A 26,832-nucleotide genomic window follows, 5' to 3' on the forward strand; every position below is an offset into this window, starting at 1 on the left:
TCCAGTACAAGTATCTCATGTTTTGAGTGGGAATTTAAATGTGTTATTTTACAATTTTCCTGTTAAAATATAAAATCAATCATCCCAACTGAAATCTAAGAGCATACATTGCATGTCTTGCATTCATGGAGAAAACGCCACTGATGCATTGTAATTATTAAAAAAAGGTCCGCACTTCATTATTAATTGCATTTAACATACAGAAGTAATGATTTATTTGCCTTAAATGTGCATTCAAATATGTGATTTCTAGTAGATAATTTCGCGCTCTTAAACCACAGACTTCTTGGTGCTTTTTCTTCCACATATGTGTTGTTACACAATGAGTGTTATCAGATTAAAAAAATTCGGATCATAACGAAAAAAATGACATATAACAAGCAGAGATTCGTGAGATTTTTATTTTTCGTGAAAATGTCGCATTTTCGTGGAATGACTCATAATTTACATTGTTAGCTTGTTTTCTGTAGTTGTATTTATTTAAAAAGTTTATAACAAATAATTTAGGATAAAAGTATTGTTACAGTGACTGGCCAGGTTCAAACTAAAACTGGCTTCCTGGGCATCAGAAATATTTATAGAAAAGCACGACAGATAATCACATGAAATTAAAATGTATATGACATCTTAGATCTTTCATGTCAGAGGTGAAACAACATGAAGCGGCAAAACATTGTCAATTTATTAGCCACAAATTTGTTAATTGAATGGAACTTGAGAATACTGTGTTTTTTTGTAATAATTATTTTAAGTGGCAGTCTTTGTAAGTAGCCTACTTACGCCGTATTCCGAAGTAGGCCTATAGCTAATTGATTGCAATAAAACACTATTTTCGAATCCGTAATAATTTACATCACTACTCTGAATCTTGATCTTACCTTTGTCCATAAAGTAATATTGAAAAAATACATGTTACGTACAACGAAAGCAATGAGCAAGCACAATAATTACATCAATGTCACTTTAGAATCTCCCACCTCCACTCAGCATTGCCAAACCTACCCTTGCTCCGGCCTGTAACTGAAGAAGGCTCTGCCTCAGCACAGTCTAATACATACAGTGGCAATGTCCACATCTGTTCATCTTCTTAGAAGAGGCAGTACTTTCACTGGCCCGCACCTCTCACTCCCTCAGCGTGCCTACATACAGACGTCAAAACAGATAGTAATGCCACCACTTTTTTTCGGTAATCGTTCCTTGCGCGAGCTATACACACCACGTTATGATCGGTGAATTAACACTTAAATCGGTATTCCCTCTTTTGAATCTGGTGGATGCTTCTTGCGCCCCTTACAGTGAAAAGAGAAAAACATAAAAAACGAAGCATTATGCGTATGGTGGTGGAAAAGAGAAACACTGAAATGCATGAGAGTAATTTTCTTTATATTCAAACATTAAAAAATAAAGTGGTGACGCAACCGCCCATGATGGGCCAAGATCACCCAACCGTTGACAGAGATAGTTTTTCGTGTAGTTAGCAAGATGATTATCCCCCAATTCTCCCTGCTGTTATAGCAGGTTTCTTCAACTGGAATGTGCTACCTATTATAACATTGCAAATTCATCGTAATACTGGCTGGAATTTCATGAGAAAATTTCTCCCCATGAGGATTCGAACCAGTGCTCATTCCATGATAGTTCTAGCCATGATTTGCTATGTTGCGGGACATATTCGAATATTACCACAGCCAATTTTAAGAATAGAATGAACTTTGTATTATTATTTCTCGAATCTACTTTCATTTACTCATCGAGTTTCTATTCTGCCTTAAGACATTAATAAAATTAATAAATGTAGACAGGGCTGGGCAGTATTTGAAATATATTTGTATTTTGTAATTTGCAAGGATTTTAGAAAGTATTTTGTATTTAAATACATAAAATTGATGTATTTTGTATTTCAGTACTCAAAATACTTTCTTCTTCTTCTTGTCCTTCAAGTTTTGGATTTGTACTTGAAGAATGAACTTCTATCTTATTTGTCCACCCATTTCAGATGTGCTAGCCATACACTTAGTTTTCTTGCCACAATTGATTTCCTTAATGCCATAAAGAAATCTCTAACAGCATCAAGGATCCATCACCCAATACTTGCTAAATGTTCAGCATTATGGAATGCGTCTAGGAGACCCAAATCCTCAGAAATTATATCAGATGTCTTGAAATATTCATTAAAGTTTCCTTGCCCAACTTGATGGAATCCTCTTTATGGCTCAATCTCTCAAATATTGCAATTCAAACATGATATAAACAGTATATGTGAAAAACTGGTATTGCCAACCTTCAAAGATGTTGAGTTTCGGTACCTTGAAGAATATTGTGCAATTCTGAAATCCATTGCCATAGCCCTTGATTTAATGCAAAATGAGAAGACGTGCTATTACAGCCAACTTCTGTCCACATTAATTTCCCTCAAAAACAGATTACATATTATGTTATCTAGTAATCTACGCCATCTATTCCAAGTAACTCCAATCCTAATGAGTTCGCTTTCATCAAGATTTAAAGCGATGTTTGATCTGACCCTAGAAACAAATTGAGCTATTTTGGCAGCTTGTTTCCACCCATCATTTAAGATGAGATGGCCACCTGACACTGCCTCACCAAATGATAAGAAGAGGATACAGAGTATGTGTGTGAGATCAGCTGAGCAGTTCTCGCTACACCTTTGGTCAGTTCAGACGATGAAAACAATTTTTATGTTTTCAACTCAAGTACAACAGACTTTGAAAAGCAAAAAGAAAAGAACTTGTCTACTGTGGAGTATGAGCTCATACAATTCTTCAATGGCAAAGGGACAACTCTATGCACTCAAGAGAATTACCCAACAGTGAAACAAGCTTTTATAAAGTATAATACAAGTTTGTGTTCCTCTGCGTCTGTAGAAAGACTGTTTTATTTTGCAGGATTTATTCATTCACCAGCAAGGGGATCCTTATCTGATGAACTTTTTGAGAACCTGGCTTTTTTGAAAGGAAGCAGTAATTATTCAGATATAGCATAATTTCATTGTTGACTGGGAAAAGGAAGAATGTTCAGTTATAGTGTTTATATAAAACTTCGAGATAAAAATAATTTTAATGTTAATACACTCGGGAGGAAATTAAACACAGAATAAATATGGGAAATGCGTGTTATTATTCGGTTAAGAAGCTTTTATCATCCAGTTTGCTGTCCAAAAATCTGAAAGTTAGAATTTATAAAACAATTATATTACCGGTTCTTCTGTATGGTTGTGAAACTTGGACTCTCACTCTGAGAGAGAAACATAGGTTAAGGGTGTTTGAGAATAAGGTGCTTAGGAAAATATTTGGGGCTAAGAGGGATGAAGTTACAGGAGAATGGAGAAAGTTACACAACACAGAACTGCACGCATTGTATTCTTCACCTGACATAATTAGGAACTTAAAATCCAGACGTTTGAGATGGGCAGGGCATGTAGCACGTATGGGCGAATCCATCAATGCATATAGAGTGTTAGTTGGGAGACAGGAGGGAAAAAGACCTTTAGGGAGGCCGAGACGTAGATGGGAGGATAATATTAAAATGAATTTGAGGGAGGTGGGGTATGATGATAGAGACTGGATTAATCTTGCACAGGATAGGGACCGATGGTGGGCTTATGTGAGGGCGGCAATGAACCTTCGGGTTCCTTAAAAGCTATTTGTAAGTAAGTAAGTTAATACAATATTTTACATTTTCGGTAATATTCTTATTTCTTTATATATTGTATCGGGTATTTGAAATACAAATGTATTTTGGTTAATTTTTTAAAAGTATTTTGTATTTGTATTTGAGATATTATTCTTTGAAGTATTTTGTATTTGTATTTGAAATACTTGGATGTCAGTATTTTGCCCAGCCCTGAATGTAGACTATCTCTTGAAATATTTCTCTAAATTCAGATTGGAATGAAAAGCAGACAGAAGGTGAATGGCGTAAGAACATCAGTGAGGCTTTAAAGAATGCCTCAATCTTTTACTACCAGTGTGTCCATTACTAGATTAGTATCTTACCTGTGAACAATTGTTGGAGTACCAAATGAAAAGGAAGAATCCACGTTGAGATGAAACTTGAGAGGATATTGGTATGAGGTAACAGAGAATAAATGTTACTTGTGATTTTCGGCAGTAAGTCGCCAAAACATTCTACTGTGAACATGGATAGGATTGTATTCCTTGAAAAACGAAATTTGTAATAATTGCTTTAGTTTTAGCAACTATAAGATTTTCAATTGAGACTAGCTTGCATATCTCATCCGTCACAGTTGACTTTCTTTGAGGTTTGTGATTGTGGCTGGAGAAATATATAAAATATGATTTCATAATTACGTCCCTAACTACATCTTCTCCTAAACACCTTGTTTCAAATACTCTCAATACATGGTAATTTACTTAAGACTTGTTAATGATGTAGGCCTATTTATAATTCTGGGATGACAACAGGATATATTTCTCATAATTTGAACTGTAAGATGTATGATAATTTCAATGAATCTAATTTGGATACTGAAATATTATGTTTTGGTTGTGCTTACAAAAAAAATCACATGTACAGAAAATAAAAATATACAACATAGCGCAAAATTTAACAGTCATATACTTTGGTTCATAATTTTTTAAGTACGTTAGTAACTTTATTTTTTTAAAATCGGTTCTTTTCAAGCGACATAACACTAAAAATATGTAAATACTATGTAAAGGATACAACACAAATCTCATCTGGACAGGAGTAACAACCTAATGTATGACAGAAATTATAGTGGAACAAAATATCTTAAAGCCAGTGTTAAGTAAATAGTACTGGTAATCCATGTCTGTTTTCCAAACTGTAACCCATATATCTAATTTCAGTCTTTTCTAGTAGCATAATGCTCTATTTATAAAACCCACCCTTCTGACAAATGAATGCCTCTACCAGCATCCATGATATACATTTTGTTTGGAGTTGTCTTTAAAATTTTGAAAAGAAAAAAAAAAGTGTTGTTCATTGAAATTTATACCTAACCTTAAACCTTGAATACAATTTTTTGTAACATAAAATTCCAAAGTTGTCAAATTTTAATGTTATATCCTCTCTTGTTAACTTACACACTTCGAATAATAGATTTTAAACAGTTGCAGTCAGATTTTATTTAACTTTATAAAAAATACACACTAATATTAAAGCCATTTGGAAATAATTTTCAAGGAGAAAGCGCAACACTCTGTATTAGTGTTATTGTTCCACAGGCTAAAACTTGGCTTGAGTGACGCAGGCTTAGAAGGAATATGCTGATTGGATGGACAAGAAACAGTTTGAATAATAGTAACAAACATGGAAAACCAAACAAAAGCCATGGAAACTTGCCTTTCCTGACACTGCAAAACTTTCATAACTTCAACATGTACTTGGATAGCAGTTCAGCATCCTTCCCGAAGATAAAAACATTGTAATATCCCATAAACTGGATGGTTTCCTGAAAGTTTTAAAAAATGCATCAGATTACCATTTCGATGAATGAGTTTAGCCATATGAGAGGAAGTGTACATTTACAGAAAATGATGCAAGAAAGCACTTTGACAACGTGCAAATAGTTCATGTATGAAACAATATTCTGGAGTTCTGGTCCCTTCTTGATTTACGGAATCAAAACCCTAACTGAATTGTTTGGATACATCGCAAGCAGACAAATATCTTGAGTAGACAGAAAGTTTCTGCCTCTTGGATTGCATGCAAGCTTTCACTATAATCTCTTACTGATTCATTCACTCACTTTCTCTCTCTCTCTCTCTCTCTCTTTCTCTCTCGGAAGTGGTTACAAATTATGATGTTTATTAAGGACAAAGAGTTTTATGATTATAAATACTCAAACGCCATGTGATAAATAAGCAATGCAGAAGCAAGTTGCCAGTTGCAAGTTTCACAGTGTCCAGTACAATGCCATTGTTTAACAAACAACGTCTCGTCCAATTCAAGTGCATACCCAGGAAACTTGAGTCTGTAAACATTATGTCCACAAAACAGAACTTTCTGTCACAAACCTAATATTGGGTGCAAATAAATTATTCAAGAAAACTATTTGCTAATTGAAAATTAAAGAACGATCAGTTATATGGAGGTTTTTCCCCTTTAATCCAAAACTGAAGTTTGTATTTGGAAGGAGGGCGGAAGAGTCAAGGGGCACAGGATAGCAGCTACATTCCTGGGTATTGCCCTTGATTTTACATCAAAGTCAGACTTTAGCCATCTGGCACTGAACTGGTAACAGAAAGGCAGGCTGAGGCATAACAAACAATGTTACAAAATTTAAGACTCTTGTTAAATTAAAACAAATCAAATGAAATTAAATATTAACAATTCTGAAATTATCTTTAAATTTTATGTTAACATAGTTATAAGAATACATTCCTGAACGTCCATTGCAGCACAACCTGTTAAATAAGTTCACTGAACTTGTTTTATTTTATAGTTTGTAACTTTTTGATCCGAATAGTAGTCCACTGGCTTACAAAACTATTTTAATAAAACATATTTAATATACTTTTAGTTTAAGATTATATTCGATTTTGTAACGTTAACAAGATGAAATAGTGAACCTTCCAGAATTTAAATTTGAAACAGAAAATAATAGCCTTGGGATATTTATCTAGACTTTCCGTAAGTTGATTAAGAAAATATATCAACGTAGGCATTAAAATCATAATCATTATGTAACAGGAAATATAGAAACATTTTGAACAACAAGCTGTATACCAGTATTGTCTAAGAAATGAATGTAATGTATGGATTCAAAATTGCTTTATTTTTAGCAACTACAAGATTTTAAAACATTTTATCGCATATCTCATCCATCATAGCTGACTTTCTTTGAGGTTCCTGATTATGGTTGAAGAACTACATAAATTGTAACCTCATAATTGAAAACCTCCCCGGAAGAAGAATGTAAGGATATGGATAAAAAATTAAAATATTTCAAATCATTTTTATAGATTTGTTAATTTGCATACCAAAGATTCGTTTTTAGTTGTTAATTAAATAATGTCTGCATACATCATTTAAGCAAATATAAAATGATAATAAATTCTTCTCCAGTTGGAAAAGTGAATATTCTTCACTGATTTTAATGTACGGTGTCAGTAATTTAGTATAACATCTGTCCCTATTTTCTCTTATTTATATAATTTCGGCTAATGAGGTTTTGAAATAGATTAGTTTCCTTTACCTTTCTTCAAACACATGTATATATTTTTCAGCACCTTACAATGTTTCTGTTCAATACACATATTATATAAACAAATGTCAATACACTGAACAATATTGTGGTTAAATCTTTCATATTTAGCTTCTGATCCCAATGTTACATAATGCTCTAAATTATATTTATGTTTATACTATAGTTTGAGTAGCACTGAACATATTTATATGTATGCTGAAATGTTTAACCCTAATAAAGTATTTTTTACTCAAAGTGCCAACTTACGAAAACCGTTGAAGGTGTTCAGACTTTAAAGTCAGAATCACTGAATAAAGACATTTATTTTGTTTTTAAGAAACTACACGACAAAACACTATTGAGTGAGTCATCACAGTGTCAGTAATTGAATAATTCGGAACAATTTGTAAGGTTGTACAAATCTAAAGGTACACATTAGCGAAAAGATCTAGAGCAAGCCTTTCTTCGTTAAAGAATTCTGTTCAAAGTGTGATGAACAAAAATTGTTTTCGAGTAAATTTTGTCAAGTACTGGTACTCTTGTTCCGTTTTCATAATTTAATCATTTTTCCATAATTCGTAATCTGTTTCATCACCATTACAGTTAGGAAATAGTGCACTTTATAATTTTCTCTAAGTGACCAAATCCATAGGATCTATACTGTGAATTTTCGAGGACAAGTAAAAACGGAATTCTCTGAAGTTGGTGCCAATCACTGACACAAGGTAAGTCTAAATAGAGAGACAAAGAATTACTTTGTAAAATGTAATGTACCTGCTAAAAGATAATGGGAAAGAACTAAGTGCAGTAGTTTCTGATCGAAAACCATTTATGAAAAGTAAGCCAGTGAGTCAAGGAAATGACAAACAGGTTGCACTGCAATTAAAGGCATAGATATCCATTCTGCAGTTACAACGAACATATGAGAACTTTCATGATGCCGTATGCACAACTTAATGTAAGTTGGGGCATGAAGTATCAGCGTACTGTACACCTTATGAACTGGCCAGACAGTAGCCTGAGGGGGAGAGAAAGAGCAAGAGTCGTGTGTGACACATTCTCAGAGAGGTGGGGTGGAGTAACCAAATCATCCAATTTGCTCCATCATTTCTAACGGAGTTTCTTGTTCTCCAGTTTCATATGTACAATTTACAATTGGAGTGAAAATTATAATGTGTAACTTCGGTATTCTAGACAGGTGTTATCAATATTATATTTCTGAATGTGAGGCAGACAAAGTGTCCCGGAATAAATAATACATCAGTAAACTTAATGACATTGTCACTACAACATGCTGGCAGAAAATAAAAATAAATCAATGCCATCAATCAATTCTGACCAGTTACTGCTGCTAATATGAGTTTGATGATAGCGATTGTCATCGACTGCCGCATCCACGAGGTATGATACATGAGAAATGTCATCTTGCGACAGATAATGATGTTCTACAAATGAGAAAATGAAGGTTGCACATTACTGACGGCAGGGATGGTCCCAAATAGCTCCTACGTGAAATCACCCAATTTACAAGTAATTTCTCTCACAACACCTACTTCCTACTAATATGTTGTACTTTAAAACTGCCCACTTCACTGCGGTGGTTTCAAACTCTACAATCAGAATTTTGTCGTTATTTGAAGTACCTCTAAGTTTGCTTCAAAAAGGTGACGATGATGGTGATGATGATTATTAATGAAGATTCAATTCCTTAAACATTACAGGACTTCTCGATTAAATCTTGGTTATACTGAAAATGTGTCACACACAGCCCAACGTTTTTTAAAGTATATTCTTCCCCTGGAACAATTTCACTGACATAAAAAGCTAGAGACTTAAAAAAAGATACTGAAATCCAATCTTGTCAAAAATATGAGGATTTGAAATTGAGTCATGAAATAATTGCATGTAATAGGATAACTGGAACTCTGGTTTGTTAGCTAAATCTATTTTAAATGTGTTGTTTTTGTTTTTTTGTTTCTTTTTTTTTGTAGTTTTTTTGTCGCAATATTAAACGGGTACATTGCTGTTTCAATCCCCAGGTTTTTAGTTAGTTTGCGGTGAAACTTTGTAATAAATATTATTATTAATATTATTATTAATATTATTATTATTTATAGAAAATGTGAATATATGTACAGAACAATACAATAAGGGAAACATGTTTGGCATGCACATCGGTTGTTGTTTACAAAGACAAAATTCAGCAAATATGATAGAATTTAGTTTCTGAAGAAATTAAATAACGTAGGGCATCAGTACAACGAAAAGTGTGCCACTGGTACAAGCGTGAGTCATCTTTGTCACATTCGTGGCATTTTTTATCGAAGATCACGTAGTTCCAGATTTAAAATTTGCACAGAACTCAACAAAATTAATTTCGATTATGAACTTTTCATGATACCTCTGTGTTTAAAATTGTTTTAACGATAGCAGATTCGTTCACTTGTGGCACAGCATTCCTTTCTTTTCTTTTCTTTTACTAGGTATATACACAACTATTTCAATTTGTAATATTTTAAGCAGATTTCAAACCAATTTTTCCTGTGCATGCAATGAATGGGAGGGATACAAGATATTTGAAACGTGCATACTTGCATACACACACGCACGCACACGCACAGACATACATGCGCGCTATGCCATACGTTATAATAGTAATTAGCGATATATAAAACGTTTTGATTCTGTACCAACTTGAAATTAATAAACACACAATCAATCAATTCATATTGTTAAGGCAACTTCGTCACACTTTTTTAATCATAATTATAGTGGAAAGTGTCGTGAACCGAGATTAGCTAACAGCAACAAGTGTACCCTTGAAAATCAGAACAAGTGGAACAAAGTCTCTTTGGCTCCATATAAAGCAGAACCAAAGCTAAAGACTTCTTCAGTCTCGAGAACTGTCGATGAAAAGTCAACAACCACGAAGTCATGGACCTGGTTCTTATGCATCCCTAAAAGTTTTAGGCCCTAATGCTCAGTCCGCTGGCCACGAGTCAATGACAACACACTTTGTTCCAGCTGGCTTGGCGTGGAGTTTCGATCCAAAACGTTGTTTAGCTTGGTAACAATTCCCTACAGCTGAAAGTCAACTACACGCAACGTTGTTTTTTTGGTAAATTTTCTTCTCTGTTGGCAGAACTGAGCACCAATAAGATTTTACTTCATATAATTATTTTATCGCGTGTCCTAGTTTTTATTATATCACAGAAAAAACGTAAACGTAACTTTTTAATGAACAAAACACAATCACTTGTAAAGCACTTGAGGGGTAAGTTAAGAGATTGCGTAGTTGAAAAGAGTTTGGACAAAAATGTTATCTTTTGCACCATGTTTGTTTTAAAGTTGGCAGTAAATAACTTGCTGGCATGCAAGAGTCCATATGAAGACTGGCCCCAGTGGACCGAAGTGTTCTGGCCACAGTCTAAAAGTTTCAACCTTGTTACCTGCAGCTGGCTGACACGATACTGATGGCTTCTTGGTCAATTGTTCTGCTCACTAATGGAGGGACTGCAGTAGGTATCTACTGTCATTAATGCCACTATTTAAACACTACATCTCTTGGGAGAATTGGGCGCTAACCTAACCTAACCTAACCTACTGTCAGATTTATAAACTACAGTTTTGAGAGAGAGAGAGGGTGTCAAACTTCAGGTCACATTGTCTTCTGTGTCGCTGTCTACCATGTTACAATATGTTGACTTATTAGTCAAAAAATTTACTAACCTAACCTACAACAATATCTACAGTCAGTCATTATTGTTTACGTCAAAGAGGGCCTATACAAGTCCGAGTATCTTTACCGCCTATGATGTCATTTGGTTAGGTTAGGTTAGCACTAACATCACTAACAAGGAGGGTTAGGTTGAATTTGGTTGAAGCTGTCATCAGTTGAGTTGCCTGCCATATCTGCCGCAAGGTTAATTTAGGTTAGGTTAGCACCAGTCGTCGTCATCAGAGTCACTGTGCCGACTCCTCCGCTGCTGGCCAGGCTTGTAACCATTTGGAACAGGGGAGGGGAGCATGCGTCCGCCACGACCGATTGCTACAGCTTGTTCAAAGCTCAGAGGGCACTGTTGTTGAGACGAAGGTCCTAAGGGCATGGGGCCTACAGGGCCCACGGGACAATGGGTTGGTGATGCATTCAGCTTGGGGAAGTTGATGGATGCGGGCCGCAGCTGAAGTGTTGAGGGCTTGCTGGGAGTATCGGGTAATCGGCGGCCTTGACCCCTTCGTGAAACCAGCACCGGATAGCTTTGCTGCTGTATAGGATGAGACATCAGCTGGTGGTGATGCCGGTGATGATAATGGTGAAGATGGGGCCGAGGCTGACTTCCTGGCCCAGGGCCAGTACCCAGAGGTGACGGTGAGCGCGACCGCTGTTCCAGACTCGTTGTGCCGTACCGCCTCGACTGTCTGGATGGGTGATAATACCGCTGGCTCGGGCTCGGCGTCCTCGCTGGACTCGTCGAAGCTGACCACGATCCTGCAACATTGCACCCCAAAACACTCACGTCATGGGCTGTCATAAATTAAAAACTTTCAATCCACAAAGTAAAATTTCCACAACAACATTTCTGACTGGATTATTTTGATTGTTTTTATTATGCCAACTAACTTACTACATATATATTTATTCTTTGTTTTCATAGAGGAAGGTAGAAAATAAGAAAATTTGGAAAATGTTGGGCTTGCAATGAAAGATGCCATTAGGCAGAAACCTATGAATATATATAATTTCTTTTATTGGTACTTCGTTATTTATGCATCTGCTCTAAGAACTGTCACTTTACTCGCTTCTGAATAAGTTATTTCTATTTAATAAACGAATTTTGTATACCGGTATATGTGAAGTCAGGAAAAACTGATTAATGTTTCTTTCTTCATATTCTTCCAAAATTCTTATTAACAGGCTATAAATTATTTTCTTTTGCTGCCACCTCCATAATATCAATTCTTTTAATAAACAGAAATATTACAATCTACACATTAAAAACCTTTCACTTGTTCCATGGTCGTCTATAACAATTTTTATCCAAGAACTCTTTTCACGCAGAAAGCAATAACAACACACTTAATTTGGTTATGGATATTTTAGAGTTCTAATTGAAAACTTATTGGGATGGAAAATAAGTGTCAATAAATCTGCAGCACATAGGAGAAGACTGATGAAAAAACCAAAATAGATGTTCAAATTTGTGTCTGTCAATGTGTGAATGACAATTCCTCATAATACAAAGTTTGGAAGAATCATCTAACGGTTTTTTAATTTAACTTTCTTTGCTGCCACTGAGTTGGGTGCGTAATACTGTCGTCACTATAATACTGTAGTTCTATACTTCCAGTATAGATCACTATGGGATATTCAGGATTGCATCACTATAGTAGAGCTCTTCACACACAGTTTGGTAGGCCTACTGCAACACAGTGAGAGCTTTGATGCCAGTTCAGAAGGCAGAATGCTACAGGCATAAAATGTCTATTTCAGTTCAGTGAAGTCCAAGATGCTCCATAGTAAAGCATGAAATTCAGCTCTTGATCTTTTGGATAAAAATTTTACACCGACTTGCATTTTCACTGACATAAAATTCAAGCTGTTCAGTTACTAATCAGCCTTCAAAAACACATGTTCATTCATTCGTGTGTCTTCTAAATTTCATGGAAAGAAAATCTTGACACTTTGAACAATATGCTCATGACAGATGAAGCACATTTCCCTTTAAACAGAGTACAGAATAAAAGTAATTTTCGGTATTAGGTCACGAAAAGTTCCCAAGAACTTCATCCACTTCATCCATGGCTCTTACACAGCGAATGAGTCACTGTTTGGTATGCTGTCTTCTTTGGAGGTAAAATGTCCATACTTCTTTGAAGATATTACTCGCAGAGTGAGAATGATTACATAAATTTTCATATCAGATATTACCCCTTTACAGTGAAGAGCTTTGCTTTCAACAAGATGAAGTGACATACCACACAGCTCACATAAGGATTATTGCACTTTGTACTTTGGTCTTGCAACATGTGATTACACGATTTGAAGGTTTGCTTTGTCCACCCTGTTCACCTGACGTCTTTTCTTTTCTTCTCTGAGACAATCTTAAAAGATACGTGTTCAATACACGATCAGCAACATTGTAAGACTTAGAGCACGAATCCGCAAATCAAATAAGAACATGTGTATATGTACTGTTGACTGGAAATCGGCGTTAATACTTGGTATGCAAATTTAATTTGAGTAATGGAATGCATTTTGGGATAATTGCAGTAGTTCATTCAGTCAAACGTAGGGTTGCTATACATCACAAGTGAAAATCCAAAGCAAGTTTAAGGAGAGTGAGAAAGTCACTCAAATAACCTTGAGAGCATTTTGAGTGAACACCTATACCAGAAAGGAGAAATTAGTGCCATCCCTGACGTGTATTACTTAAGCTTATATTATTCTGGAAGAAAAGTGAGTTCTACAGCTAACAAAACTTATGTAATAATCAGACCCATGTTACACACTGAGTAAACTGGGCACTTCAGTCCTTAGATCTAAAATGCGGTCCTTTATACAACGTAGTTTAGAAGTACTGTATATAAAATATAAGTAAATGAAATATTATTAAAAGTAAGTGAATAAAAAAAAAACCCTCACATTACTGAGGTGTTTCTACTCCATCAACATTAACTGGGTTAATATTTTTTGAAACTGAATTTGTTGAAGTTGGATATTTTGTGGTAAAACTGAATCTAAGGAAAAAAACACAAGCTTCACTGAGGTATTGGTGCCAGGAAGAACGAAAGCAAATTCTACTACACATGAAAATGTTGACACATCTATTTCCTCTTGTGAAACTTTTTGAATGCTTGTACCTACCTACCGTGGAATTAGGCTAACAATAAGAATAATAATTTATGTTAATTGCTGGTAGTGTAAGAGTGTAAAAATAAGGGAAAACATAAATATAATTAATTCCTTTAGACAGCCGTTCCTGAAAGTAGATCTTTTACTGCTAGGCAAGCATGTTAAAAATTAACTTATATGATAACATGCAGAAAGAACTTTTAACACTAGTACGAAAAGTACTTTTAACACTGACTTTCAACTGTTTGCACTGAATGTCAATTGTTTCTCATCAGATGCCACACAGGAGCAATTGCAAGAACTGCTGACCTACTATTAAAAATTACTGGTTCATTCATTCATAGTTTTCTGTCCAAGGACAGATCTTTCACTGCAAACCCAGTATTATCCAATATTTCCTACTTTCTGCCATCCTCTTTGTCTCTGCATATGATCCCATATTTCTTAATGTTGTCTATCATCTGCCCTGAACTTTTCTCCTGTTCACCATTTCTTTCAGTTTCTTCTTAGCTAGTGACCCAGCCAGTTTTTTTTTCTCTTTCTGACCAGTTTCAGCATTATTCTTTCTTAACCCACTCTTTATAGCACAGCTTCATTTCTTTTCTGTCTGTCCATTTCACTTGCTCTATTCTTCTCCATATCAACATTTCAAATGCTTCTATTCGCTTGTCCACACCTGTGGAGTATTGGCTAGCGCGTCTGGCCATGAAACCAGGTGGCCCGGGTTCAATTCCCGGTTGGGGCAAGTTACCTGGTTGAGGTTTTTTCCGGAGTTTTTCCTCAACCCAATATGAGCAAATGCTGCGTAACTTTCGGTGCTGGACCCCGGACTCATTTCACTGGCATTATCACCTTCATCTCATTCAGACGCTAAATAACCTAAGATGTTGATAAAGCGTCGTAAAATAATCTACTAAAATAAAAAAATCTATTCGCTTCTCTTTACTTCGTCGTAATGTCTATGTTTTTCCCATATAATGTCACATTTCACACAAAGCACTTTATTTTATTAGTTTATTTTTCTACTAAAATTCGGGACATTTCCATGTCTCAAGAACATTTTTTCAGGATATTGAGATAGATGGTAATTTCCTGGACTGTCCCAGAAAATCCAGGACATATAGTAAACTTAGTCAAAAGGAGATAATCTAAAAAAATATGTACTAAAAAGTAATCGTGTTTTTGCATTTGTTACGAACTAATTAAAATGTTTATTCTGTCTAATTTTAGATCACAAACCGCACAAAATAAACAAGTTCAGCATTTTGAAAATACTGATTTATATAAAACAGTCAGGTTTTTTTCTTGATCCTGTATAAACAACACGTAAAATGTATGTAGGCCTACTCTTTTCTCCCCAATGTACATTTTATACAACAACACTAAACAATGGGTTTTACGTAAACATGTGTCAAATTAATTGTAATGTGCAGTATGTTATAATTGAAACTTGGAAAATTGAGGTGGCCCAAATTTTGTTTTTGGGTCTGTACTAATCTCGTAACAATATTCATGCTTTGTCTTAGAATATGTCTGAATAAATACATCTTTAGTAGACTGAAAGGAGTAACAAATAAAAAGTTTTATACATTACTAATTGTCTTTTAGCAGAAAACAGTAATATTATTGATGCTCTGGACTTAAAACTTACAAACACACACAGTATATTTAAAATGGAGGCAAAAAAGTCGAGAAGGAAATCATTTGTCTATTTAAACAAGTTACCTTCAATTATATCACATTAAGAATCGGTACTATATTGGAATACCATAGGCCTGCATGATATTGTATAGAGGAAATGAACAAACTTTATATTCTGTGTTATTATCTTGAATTGAACTCTTGAAGCGCTGCACTTCTTTCTTCATATATATCATATTATAATAAGAAATGAAAAAGTAAATTTTGATTTCAACCATAATTTCATTACCTGCTAATAAGGAAACTATGCTCATTGAAGTATGTTTGGCAGCTATTACTTAAATTATTGAGATACAGTATTATATTTATTTGCCTCAAGTTATGGAGAAGATTTTCACGTAAGACTTACTCTTACATTGCATATAATTTAGTCAGAAATGTTTTTTGCATTAACTGGAGAGGTATGTGAAAACCTCAGAAAAATATGAATACTTTTAAAATTTCCGAACTATTACAATTAATATTACACACTTCAACTGGACTTCACTTTTATCCTATTCTATGTTAGGGATATCCAAAACCTCCTGCTTAATTTCACATCATTCTTATATATTTTAAATTTACGGTACTTATTTTGCACCATCTATAGAAATAAGTGGAAATGAGGGACTGAAAAATTAATTTTAAAAAGGAGAAATATGTTGACAAGAGATTATAAATTATATTTAAAAGAACTCTGCTTTCTGCTCAAAGTTCCTGTATTAATGTAGAATACTGAGCTTTATTTTCAGTGCCGGATTTAGGGCTAGGCAACCTAGGCAGCTGCCTAGGGCGGCAATTTTCAGGGGGGGCGGCATTGTTTTTAAAACACTTGTTGCTAAATCTTTTCTGAAGTTAGTTCTTGAACACCTTGTGAAAGTCGGATATTGTTTTGTTATCTCATTGGTATAGTCGTGGCGAGAGTAAAAGGAAAGTGTGCAGCTGGATAATTATATTGTAATGCCGGTATCACGTTATTATACTATGAAACTGCTTAAATTTAACTGCTTGTATAAAGAAGAATGCACTGTTGAAAATCAAATGGATGTGTTTATTAATCTATCGTTATGAATAGTAACTACAACTCTCAGTTACATTTCCAATATAATAGGTATATCGTCAACAATACTATTTAGTTACTTTCCAGCATGTGCACTATATAATTCGATATGAAAGGTTTATTCCGCTAAGAGTGGGAGTTTATTTTTCAAATTACTTTATACTTTTTATCAAAGTAAGAAAACTTGTAATAATTATTCCACCAACTAAACCAATCCTAAAAATAAATCACAGCCTGCCTTTCACAAATCAATTTTGTTTAAACAATGAATAAGTTTGAATATGTTTCTTTCCGTCGAATTTGATGTGCTTCGTCAGATCGACTTGATAACATCATCAATGCTTTCTCTGCGAAGAAAGTGCGAAGGAATTCTTTACAATTCACAAGTAAGAAACATATATTATTTTGATTTCAGTACTTTATTGTTTTCTGAATTGTAACATTTCATTTAAAACTAATTTAAACTAACATGACCTGTGTACTAACTGCTCATAAGCTGTTTGTGGGAGTTGGGGGGTGGCAAATTTTAATACTGCCAAGGGGCGGCACTATACCTAAATCCAGCGTTTATTTTTATATCCAATTATCATAACCAGGATACAAAGTATTCAGAATTTTGTTTCATTAAGTCAGATAAAATAAAAATACACTAACTCGGATTATTATCTTTATATCTATAGAGAAGAGATTCATTACATTTAAATTTATGAGCTGGAACAAAAAATATCGAGGTGACTAATCTTGGAATGTAAGCTTTCATGGCCGACGTCTGTTGGAGCTGTTGCTACCATACATTTCGTCTGCTATTCTGGCGGACATTATCAGTGGTGTGACACATGGGAGCGCAATTGCAACATGTCTTCAAATTTCATTTGCTCCTTGTGCTCCCGTGTGCCACACCTCTGATGATATCTGTCGGAGCAGCAGACGAAACATATGGTAGCAACAGCTCCAACAGACCACGGCCCTTTAGCCCAGATAACATCGATCCCAAAAAATATCGAATTCTGTCTCACAAATATGAATATTGATGTTAATGTTAATATTGCCTCCTCTAACATCGCTTAGCACTGTGAAAAAGTACACGTAGGATGGTGAAGTCCAGTGACTTTCGTATGAAATCATTCAGGAGGTATGTGGATATAGCTACTGTACACAAAATTACGACTACATATGACACCAATAGGTATATGAACATTGTCAGATTATGGAAATTGGATACTGTAACATGCCTTCAAATGTCATTTGTTCTTGTTATCATACAGTGTGATCTCTCTAAGTATCTTATTTTGTTCACTACCATTTTCTTTAAAATAAAAGGTTTCGACATTTGATATCATTTGTCTTAACAAAGTTTCCTCTATGTCATACTCGTACTGTTACAGCTACTGCTCAGAGTTATCACACTGAATGTGTTAATTAGTGTAAAATACAGAATTGCAATGTACATATTCAACCGACATGCTGAAGTGATTCATTATAGACAGGCTTGGCAGTCTCCAATGTAATAAAGATTAAGTGAAAATTAATTAAACATTTAGAAAGAATTTATTACTGAATGCAAAACAGGGTAAAGGAAACTTCTTTTTAAAACTGAATGTATAGCTAAATTAATTCTGAGAATCATGTTCCAACTTACGATAAAAGTATAAAATACTAAATTTTTAACTTCAATTTTGTAAATTTCAGAATACTAGTCTGAGATATTTTCATTGGAGATATTAAGTACATTTACGAAGGAAAATGCGAAAATATCTGTAACTCTCTGGATATGCATACTTTTATGATTCCCATTATAGTATTATACAGACATGACGTGAGGCGAGAAAATGGCGGGTTTCTGCGCGGTCTGCAATGTGTGGGCTGTTAAAAGTGCGGCATAGTAGATCCTCAGTCGCCATATGGCATTCGCTATAGTCACAAGTCATATTACAAAAGTTTTGATTCTTCAAGTGTACAAAGTTAGTGTAATACAGTTTAATGATTATTGTGTATTTAGGTAATGCCTACCAACAAATTCTTATTGCATGAACGTGTGTATATGTATAAAATATACATAAAGGGCAGAAGGTCGTGTGTGAAAACAAAACGTAAATTTCGAATAGTTTCCAAACAGACCTGTGCCTTCTGCCGAAACAATTAGAAGACTCGCTAAAAGATTTAAAGAAACAGACTTGGTGAACAATTGAAAATCAAACCGAAAACATAGTGTTCTTACAGAAGAAAAATTAGATGAGAAGAAATCGAGTCTATCAATGTTATGGAACTTCAATGTTTTGTTCATTTGTTTATCAGAAGATGTCAGTTGTGTGTGGTGGCAAATGGGGGCCATTTTGAGTAATGACTGTGAGCATGGTAATTCCAAATTATTGAACATTTATTGCTAGTGCAGTTATGTATTATAGAAGTTCCGGAAGAATGGTTATGCGCTTGCCAGAAACCACACTAGCAGAGGGCCATAAGTCACCCGGTATTTTCTCATCTCATGTCATAATGATGTCTCTGTACTATCATGAATGAAATGACTATGTTATAATAATTATTTTAATTCTCTTGAATTTCTCCATTACCTTTTCGGAAAATTTTCGTTTTGAATGAAAAGTGACAAAAGGCATAATATTGATCTTATATGTACTGGGTAAAAGAGACATAGAATCACCATCACCATCATCGTGAACAGTTCCATAATAGGCCATGTGGCCTGTTGCGAAAAAATAGGTTGATATAAATTAAAAATAATTATATTAACATTCATACTGTTTTTACAAACAGATGTTCTTAATAATTAAGTACTAATGATCTGCCTCTGCTAATTAGATAATACATAATTCGTTAACTGGAGTAAAGAATTATTTTACATTATGTTAATAGGCCTATATCAGAACATTTACATAAAACTGATAACAATGGGGTTGTTTCTTTTTATACAATATATATTTAGATATCATTATAGAAACTGTTCTGTTATATTTGTGTCGAACACTGAATTCTGCCAAACCTGATTATAGGTGTAACATAGAAAAAAGAGATAAAGACGAGTTTCATTGGCTGGCAAGGAATGGGAATAAATGAAGCATAATAGTAAAGAGCTAGCTTTCTTGCAATGCTAACATAGTCATCTCATGGAAAAGAGAGGCAGAGGCACTTCCATGAATGATATGTTTCTGTCAACAATGCTACATTTACTAGTACACAATTGCAACAGTTTTATCCAATATTCTACACTTTATGACAAATAAAGTATAGTCGATAAATTTATTACTTCAAAATTATTGTAAAGATAAACATACCGGTATTAACAATTTTGAACTACACTTCTCCAACAGTCTAATAATTCGATTACAAACGAAATTGGCTAATATTTGTTCAGATTCATAATACAACAAAATATTATGTAAATAAACTTATTTGATGAAATACATTACATCAACTAAACTATGGAAACACAAATAAAATACCGTACCATAATACCACTCTGCTATCAATTACGTTACAGAAATAAGTATCTCTCATCTATTTGTTTAAGGTGGCTTCTGAGTTGGGCATAGGCTTAATAGAGCTAATTTCCTACGATGTTCACATCAACACTGCCACCACCCTATATTGCAATAGTCATTTTAAGTTTTTCAGGAATCAACAGAGTCATTATTATACAACAAAGTTAGACCATCTGTAAAATGCGTTGTTAATTATATATTTTGTGAACAAAATAAAACTAGGGAGAGAAAGAAACAGGCCCCATTGAATAAGATGTTCGGGATTTCATACCCAACTAACAATATAATGAAGCAAAGTGACCCTCACAGTTTTGTTTCCCACTTAGTAAGTGTCAATGTTAGCATCATTCGTAACTTTGCAGACATCAAGGCAGTCCTCGATTTCTCCAGTTACACTGAATCATGTCAGGAGTGATGATTGCTACCAAAGTGAGGTGAAATCTGGACTTCTTAGAGGCCAGAGAAGGGATACAATTATGCATGTTTTTAATTACATTGAAAAATTAAATAAAAGATTATCATGCCACACTTCTTGAATTTACAAATTACGTGCTAAATGAAATTAACAATTAAAGTGACATCAAAAACTTTTTTTTTGTATTTAAACTATGTCCTGATTGTACCTATGCAGTGTAAAATATTACCATGGCAACTAAAACTTACCATTAAACAAAACCTGCATGGTATAGTCGAAAAACAAGCTACAATAAAAATATAAAGAAAAAGTTTTTGATGTCACTGTATTATGAAGCCTACTTAGGAAAGGCATTTAATTTTCACAGACAATGCTAAATTCCACTTCAATGACAGCGTTAATTGTTACAATTGCAGAATATGGGGTTCACAGCAACCAAACGCGATTCATCAGTACTTTCACGATACTCTGAAAATGAATTTGAGGTGCGGGTTGGTGTGTGATAGTGAATTAAATCATTCACATTTACGAATTTCTTCATTGAGAATATGTGATAAACATTGCAACCTGCATTACCTAGATGAAGAGATGAATTAGTCCTCCTTGATGGGGAGGGGCATGAACTTGGGACTGTCCTTGTACATAGGTGGCTTGGGTGGTGGGACCATTGTACTACAGATTCCCTGTAGGCCACCTCTTAACTCTCTTACAGAATTCCTTTACCCTTTTGCGTAGGCATCACTGTGATCCCTCAACCCCTGCCTCACAAGCTACCATGAGCCCCAGGGGAGAGTCCACGGTACATAGCACTACCACCAGCAACTAATGACCACATACTATGGGGTCCAATTTCGGTGGAAGCCCATAACTGATTCTATATCAGATCAAGCCCAAAATATAGGAAAGAAATGGAGATGATGATCAAAGAAGGTAAGTGTAATTATGATGACGAAGTGAGTTCTAGGTCCAATGCCGAAAGTTACCCAGCAATTCTGTTGCAATTGGTTGAGGGAAAAACTTGGAAAAAACTTCAACCAGGATTTGAATCTGGGCCCGCTTGTTTCACGGCCAGACATGTTAACCATTACTCCACAGCAGTGGATGATGAAGAGATCACAGACATGGTAGCAAACATTATGGTTGGCATCTTTCAGCATACTTGGAGAGAGACTGAATATCACCTTCTTGTTTCCATAACCATAACTACTAATATCCCTTTCATCGACACTTACTATGGTAGGAATAAAAACTTATGAGTGTTTGTACACATTTTAAAAGGAAATTAAATTATTTTTCTCTATTATTTTGCAAGCTATTTGACTATGAAATCCAATAATATTCTAACATCAGATTAATTTTCAATTTACATTTTAATACAGAACATGAAGAAAGTACACGAGTAACATTGCAGTTCGAAAATATATTCGTAAAAGTCTTCGAATTACTTAGATACCAACAAATATATCCTTAAAAATGCTAGTTTATTTATTCTTCTCTGGCAAATGAGAATTTTCTGCGTACTAATAACAAAAAAAAAAAAAAAAAAAAAAATACAATAACTGCATATATTCTGTTCAGTTTTATTGAAGAATTACGTACTTTTAGAACTGAAGGTACTTATAATATTTTTGTAAATAGCTATGATAATAAGTAAGGATAGAATTCCATCTTTTATGGAGGCTTTATGAGTCTGTATGTATGAAAGACAAATCCAGTAATGATGCCACAGTGAGAGAGTTGCCACATTTTCGAGTTCTGATAGTTCAGGTCATCTTTGGTAGATGACAGCACATCATGTTGTTCAGTCAGTTAAAGCCCAGATCACATATTAACAGACTGATCAGCCTTATGGGCTTTGAAGGCAACAACTTTGATCAATTCCACTATGGTGCCATCTAGCGACTGCAGAAAAAGTCATGTTATAACCCACTTGAATTGCATGGAGCAACTGTACTTCCATTTAATGGTCATTACCAATCACCACCATCTAGTGGTCATTACCAATCACCACCATCTAGTGGTCATTACCAATCGGCAATGGCGATTCTGATGGTTGTTTTCTTTCAAATGTTATTGATTTTAACATGGGGATGGTCAATCTGTTACATACGAGTCATTCCACATCAAACCGGACGCATTTTTGACCTCATATTTTTAGAATTGTTTTAAATTTTTTGTATGCTTTCTAAGGGTAAAAGTAAGAGACCCATATTTTTTGTTGGCCTCAATTCTGATTATTTTGAGATTTATACAGCATCAAAGTTATTGAAAAATTGCATACATTGACATATATAAATATTCTTTTCTCCTATTACGTGTATTGTATGAAATCGAGGTTAGTCTCATTTGGAAGGTTAAATATCAGGCTTTTAGCCTGTGTATATTCACTTTCCTTTTATTTGTATTCATAGTACTTTATGCCATGATTATTATGTAAATCTTAATGTTCATAATGTTAGCAAACTTAGAATATCATTTTTAAATTACCAGCATGTTCTCCATTTAATTATCTGTAAGTATGCCAAATTTCATAGTGGGAAAAAAATAAATGACAGAGTAAAAAAATACTAAATAAATACGCGCGCAGAGCTCTGTTGTGCTAATCTTAATCCCTTGCTGCCTTTGTCTGTTATCATCACCCAAAGAAACTTGGCTGAGATATACAATACTTAAACCAGGTCCAAGGCAGAATGAATTCTCTTCAGTTTGTTCCGAGATTTTCAAATGTTCGGGCATTAATAACACAGTACTATAGTATTACCGTGAGTGTGTGTGGCGTAGTTTCTGTTACTGTTTTCAGTTGGTGCAATTAGTGTCTGGCTAATCACAGTGAGTAATATAACACAACGTAAACATGATCAATGTTTGAATCCTTTCAAAATAAGCAACCATAGTCGCAGGTTTAAGAAAGGGAAATAAAGGTGCATGACTTCCAACATGTTTAAAAAATTGAACATGCAACATATTAAGTTACTGTACAGTGTTAGGATTTGTGTAAATTATCGTAAGAAAATTTCGTTAATGTCAGATGTTGGTGAATGAAGTGCCGTTCAAACTAGCATTGTTGATATCTTAGCCAGTTCTAGTGTACAGAACATTGAAGAAAAACAACAGGCAATTCGGAGACTGATAAAACTAGTGCATCAAGTAATTCAGAGATATCAGTGACGGACATTGATAAGTTGAATGAAAGTTTGGTCTCAATGGGGGAAACACCAATTAAGAAGAAGAAATTATTACAGAAGTATCCCCAACAGAAATATCGGAAAATAAAACAGATGCTTAAGGAAAAGATTTTTCGCGCTGAAAAAAAAAAGTAGAAACAACACTAGAAAAGAAGAATAGCAGTGACATAATTAATAAGCTAGCAGAGTGCTTCAGGGATACTATTGACAGAAAACTTAAAATTCAGATTTTAACTATATTTGAGGACTGGCCATACAGTAAAATTAGGGAACACTTTGATGCACCTAATCACATGATCAGTGTTGCAAAAAACTTAGCTACAGAGAGGGGAATTCTCTCAAATCCAGAATCTAGAAGTGGAAAAACTTTAGACACATTCATAGTGAAAAAAGTACTTGACCATTACACTAATGATGATATAAACTGCCACATGGTGGGAAAGAAAAACTTCGTTTCTGTAAAAGAAGACGGCCACAAAGTACAGAAACAGAAGATGTTGTTATCAAATTTAAAAGAAACATTTCGGGTTTTAAAGTTAAATATCCAGATATACAAATTAGTTTTTAAAAATTTGCGGAACAAGACCAAAACAATGTGTGCTTCCTGGAGCCAGTGGTACAGTACTCATTCAGTCTGTGTGTGTGTTCATCATGAGAATGTAAAGTTGTTAATTGATGGTGGAAACATTGCGAAATTGACAGCCAATCTAGAATGGTCACTGAGAAATTATAAAGATCTAATTTCACAGATTGTATGTACGGTAACTCTGCATCCCTTGATTGTTATTTCAGAAAGTATAAACATTTTCCATCAACAGCAGACTTAATTCAATATTTACAGGAAGCATTTGAAACAGAAATGATAGATGTAGTCTATTACAAACAATCGGTAACTGTTGACCGAACTAATTTAGAAATTTTGCAGTGTTCAGTAGAAGAATTTTGAGATAAACTTTCGACCAAGTTAGAAGCCCTAGCCTCTCACGCATTTATTGCTCCACAGCAAGCTGCGTTTATGGCGGAAAAGAAAGAAGCTCTCCAAGATGGTGAATGCCTTGTAATTTGGGACTTCTCCAAAATTCATGTCTGTGTGATTCAAGACTCAGTACAGGGTGTTCATTGGAATAAAAGCCAGGTCACACTCCATCCCTTTGTAATTTATTTTAAACACAGAAGTGAATTAAAACATAAAAACTTTATACCAATTTCAGAGTGTCTTAAACACAATACAAATGCTGTCCACCTTTTCGAAAGACAATTAATACAGTTTCTGAAGAACGAAATAGGAAATGTGAAAAGAGTTATTTTTCTGATGGGGCTAGTGCCCAATACAAAAAACGAAAAAATTTTGTAAATCTGTGTTTTCACAAAGAAGATTTCGACGTAAGTGCTGAATGGTATTTTTTTTGGAACTTCCCATGGGAAGGGTCCTTGTGATAGAATTGGCAGCACCACTAAAAGACTAGCAACAACAGCAAGTATTCAGCCACGTCAGGATCCCATTATGACACCAAGAAAATTGTTTGAGCGGGCTGAAAAGAATATTAGTGAAATTGGTTTTCTATTTTTGACAAATGATGAGTATAAAAATGAATGTGACTTACTTCAGTCTCCGTATGAGGGGACAAAAGCAGTAAGTGGCACGAGAACACTACATGCTTTCATACGGGTCTCAAAATCTGAAGCACTAGTTCTTTGTCCCACGAAAGTAAACATGTATCTATTTGAGTTGCTTAAAAGTATGCTTCAGTTATCTAATCCAGTTGACTTGCTTTTTGTGTGTTTTAAATTAGTTTTGTGGAATTTTATGTAAATAATTGTGCTTCAAAAGTGTTTACATATTTCGTAAGTTGACTGTATGGTGAATAACATACTGTCATTGTGTGTACACATGTATCCATACATAGTGACGTGGTCTTGCAGTGTCGCTCCTACTCAACAACATGCGCCCGGCTGGATAAATTAATTTATTGAAAATTCATTTAGGTATATCCCATTCTGAAATTTTGTACCCATATAGTTGAGAAACTAAGTAATGCAATGAAATTTTCTACATTTCGAAAAGAGTTTCCAAACTTAAAAAAAAAAAGCATTTTAAAAATATATTTTCGAGAAAAAAATACAACATAAATTTTTATGTAATCGAAGGATAGATATGCTAAAAGTACATCTTATAAACTTTAATATGAGCCTAATTTGAATAAATTGCGTTAATTAGTACGGTAATGGAAATAATTACCATTTATATACTGTATAACAGTGCATGTGCTATTACGTAAATTTTGAATTTAAATACTTTTCGAAAGAATCAAGTTTTATGAAAATAAAAATATACGTATATTTTATTTTTGTTCTTTCAATTGAATAAAAAAGTTTGACAGAAATAAAAGACATCAAGGTTAAATTTCCTTTAAATTTGTCCGGTTTGACGTGGAATGACTCATATGTGATCAGGGGTTAAAGCAAGCTTTGTGAGATTGTGAATGGATTTGTTGAATATCTGTGGTGTTTTAAGTGCATTACAATTGATTTAAAGCAATATATTTTTATAAATTCATAAATATATATACCGGCATCGTGAAGGTTACTCAGTAAACCTCTTTATGTATTGCTGCAACTCGCTACTAAGTTGATAATTATTTATAAAAAGTAGCAATGAAATTTTTTTTACAGATTTGAGTAGGTAACATCACAAAATCCTACTGAATATAAAAGAAAGGTGAGTGTGAACAGGGATCAGTGGAATGAGGGGAACCTCAAGAGGCCGTTCATAGACTGTTCATAATAAGCTGAATGATGTTACAGTGTCCCAGCAAGGACTATCAAAAGGAGAACAGCATCTGGAAATTCAAATAAAGACCGACTTAGACCTGCAGGTTATTTATTTTTCACACAAATGAAAACCTTAAAGTTATATTTTGTTACGAAAGAAGAGGGAGTCAGCTCA

At 34.4% G+C, this 26,832-nt stretch overlaps 1 protein-coding gene across 26 annotated transcripts in view; it reads right to left on the reverse strand.

Moving 5' to 3' along the window:
* Positions 1-4,581: 4,581 nt before the first annotated feature.
* cac (calcium voltage-gated channel subunit cacophony) overlaps positions 4,582-26,832 on the reverse strand; it is a 1,051,854-nt gene continuing 1,029,603 nt past the window's right edge. For all 26 annotated transcript variants that reach the window (XM_069834011.1, XM_069834005.1, XM_069834017.1 and 23 more), the window contains one exon: positions 4,582-11,684. In XM_069834011.1, coding sequence (XP_069690112.1) covers positions 11,134-11,684 — 551 coding nt within the window. In that variant the 3' untranslated portion in view covers positions 4,582-11,133. The remainder of the gene's footprint in view (positions 11,685-26,832) is intronic.

The sequence above is a fragment of the Periplaneta americana genome, chromosome 8, assembly GCF_040183065.1.
Source record: "Periplaneta americana isolate PAMFEO1 chromosome 8, P.americana_PAMFEO1_priV1, whole genome shotgun sequence".
Taxonomy (NCBI): Eukaryota; Metazoa; Arthropoda; class Insecta; order Blattodea; family Blattidae; genus Periplaneta; species Periplaneta americana.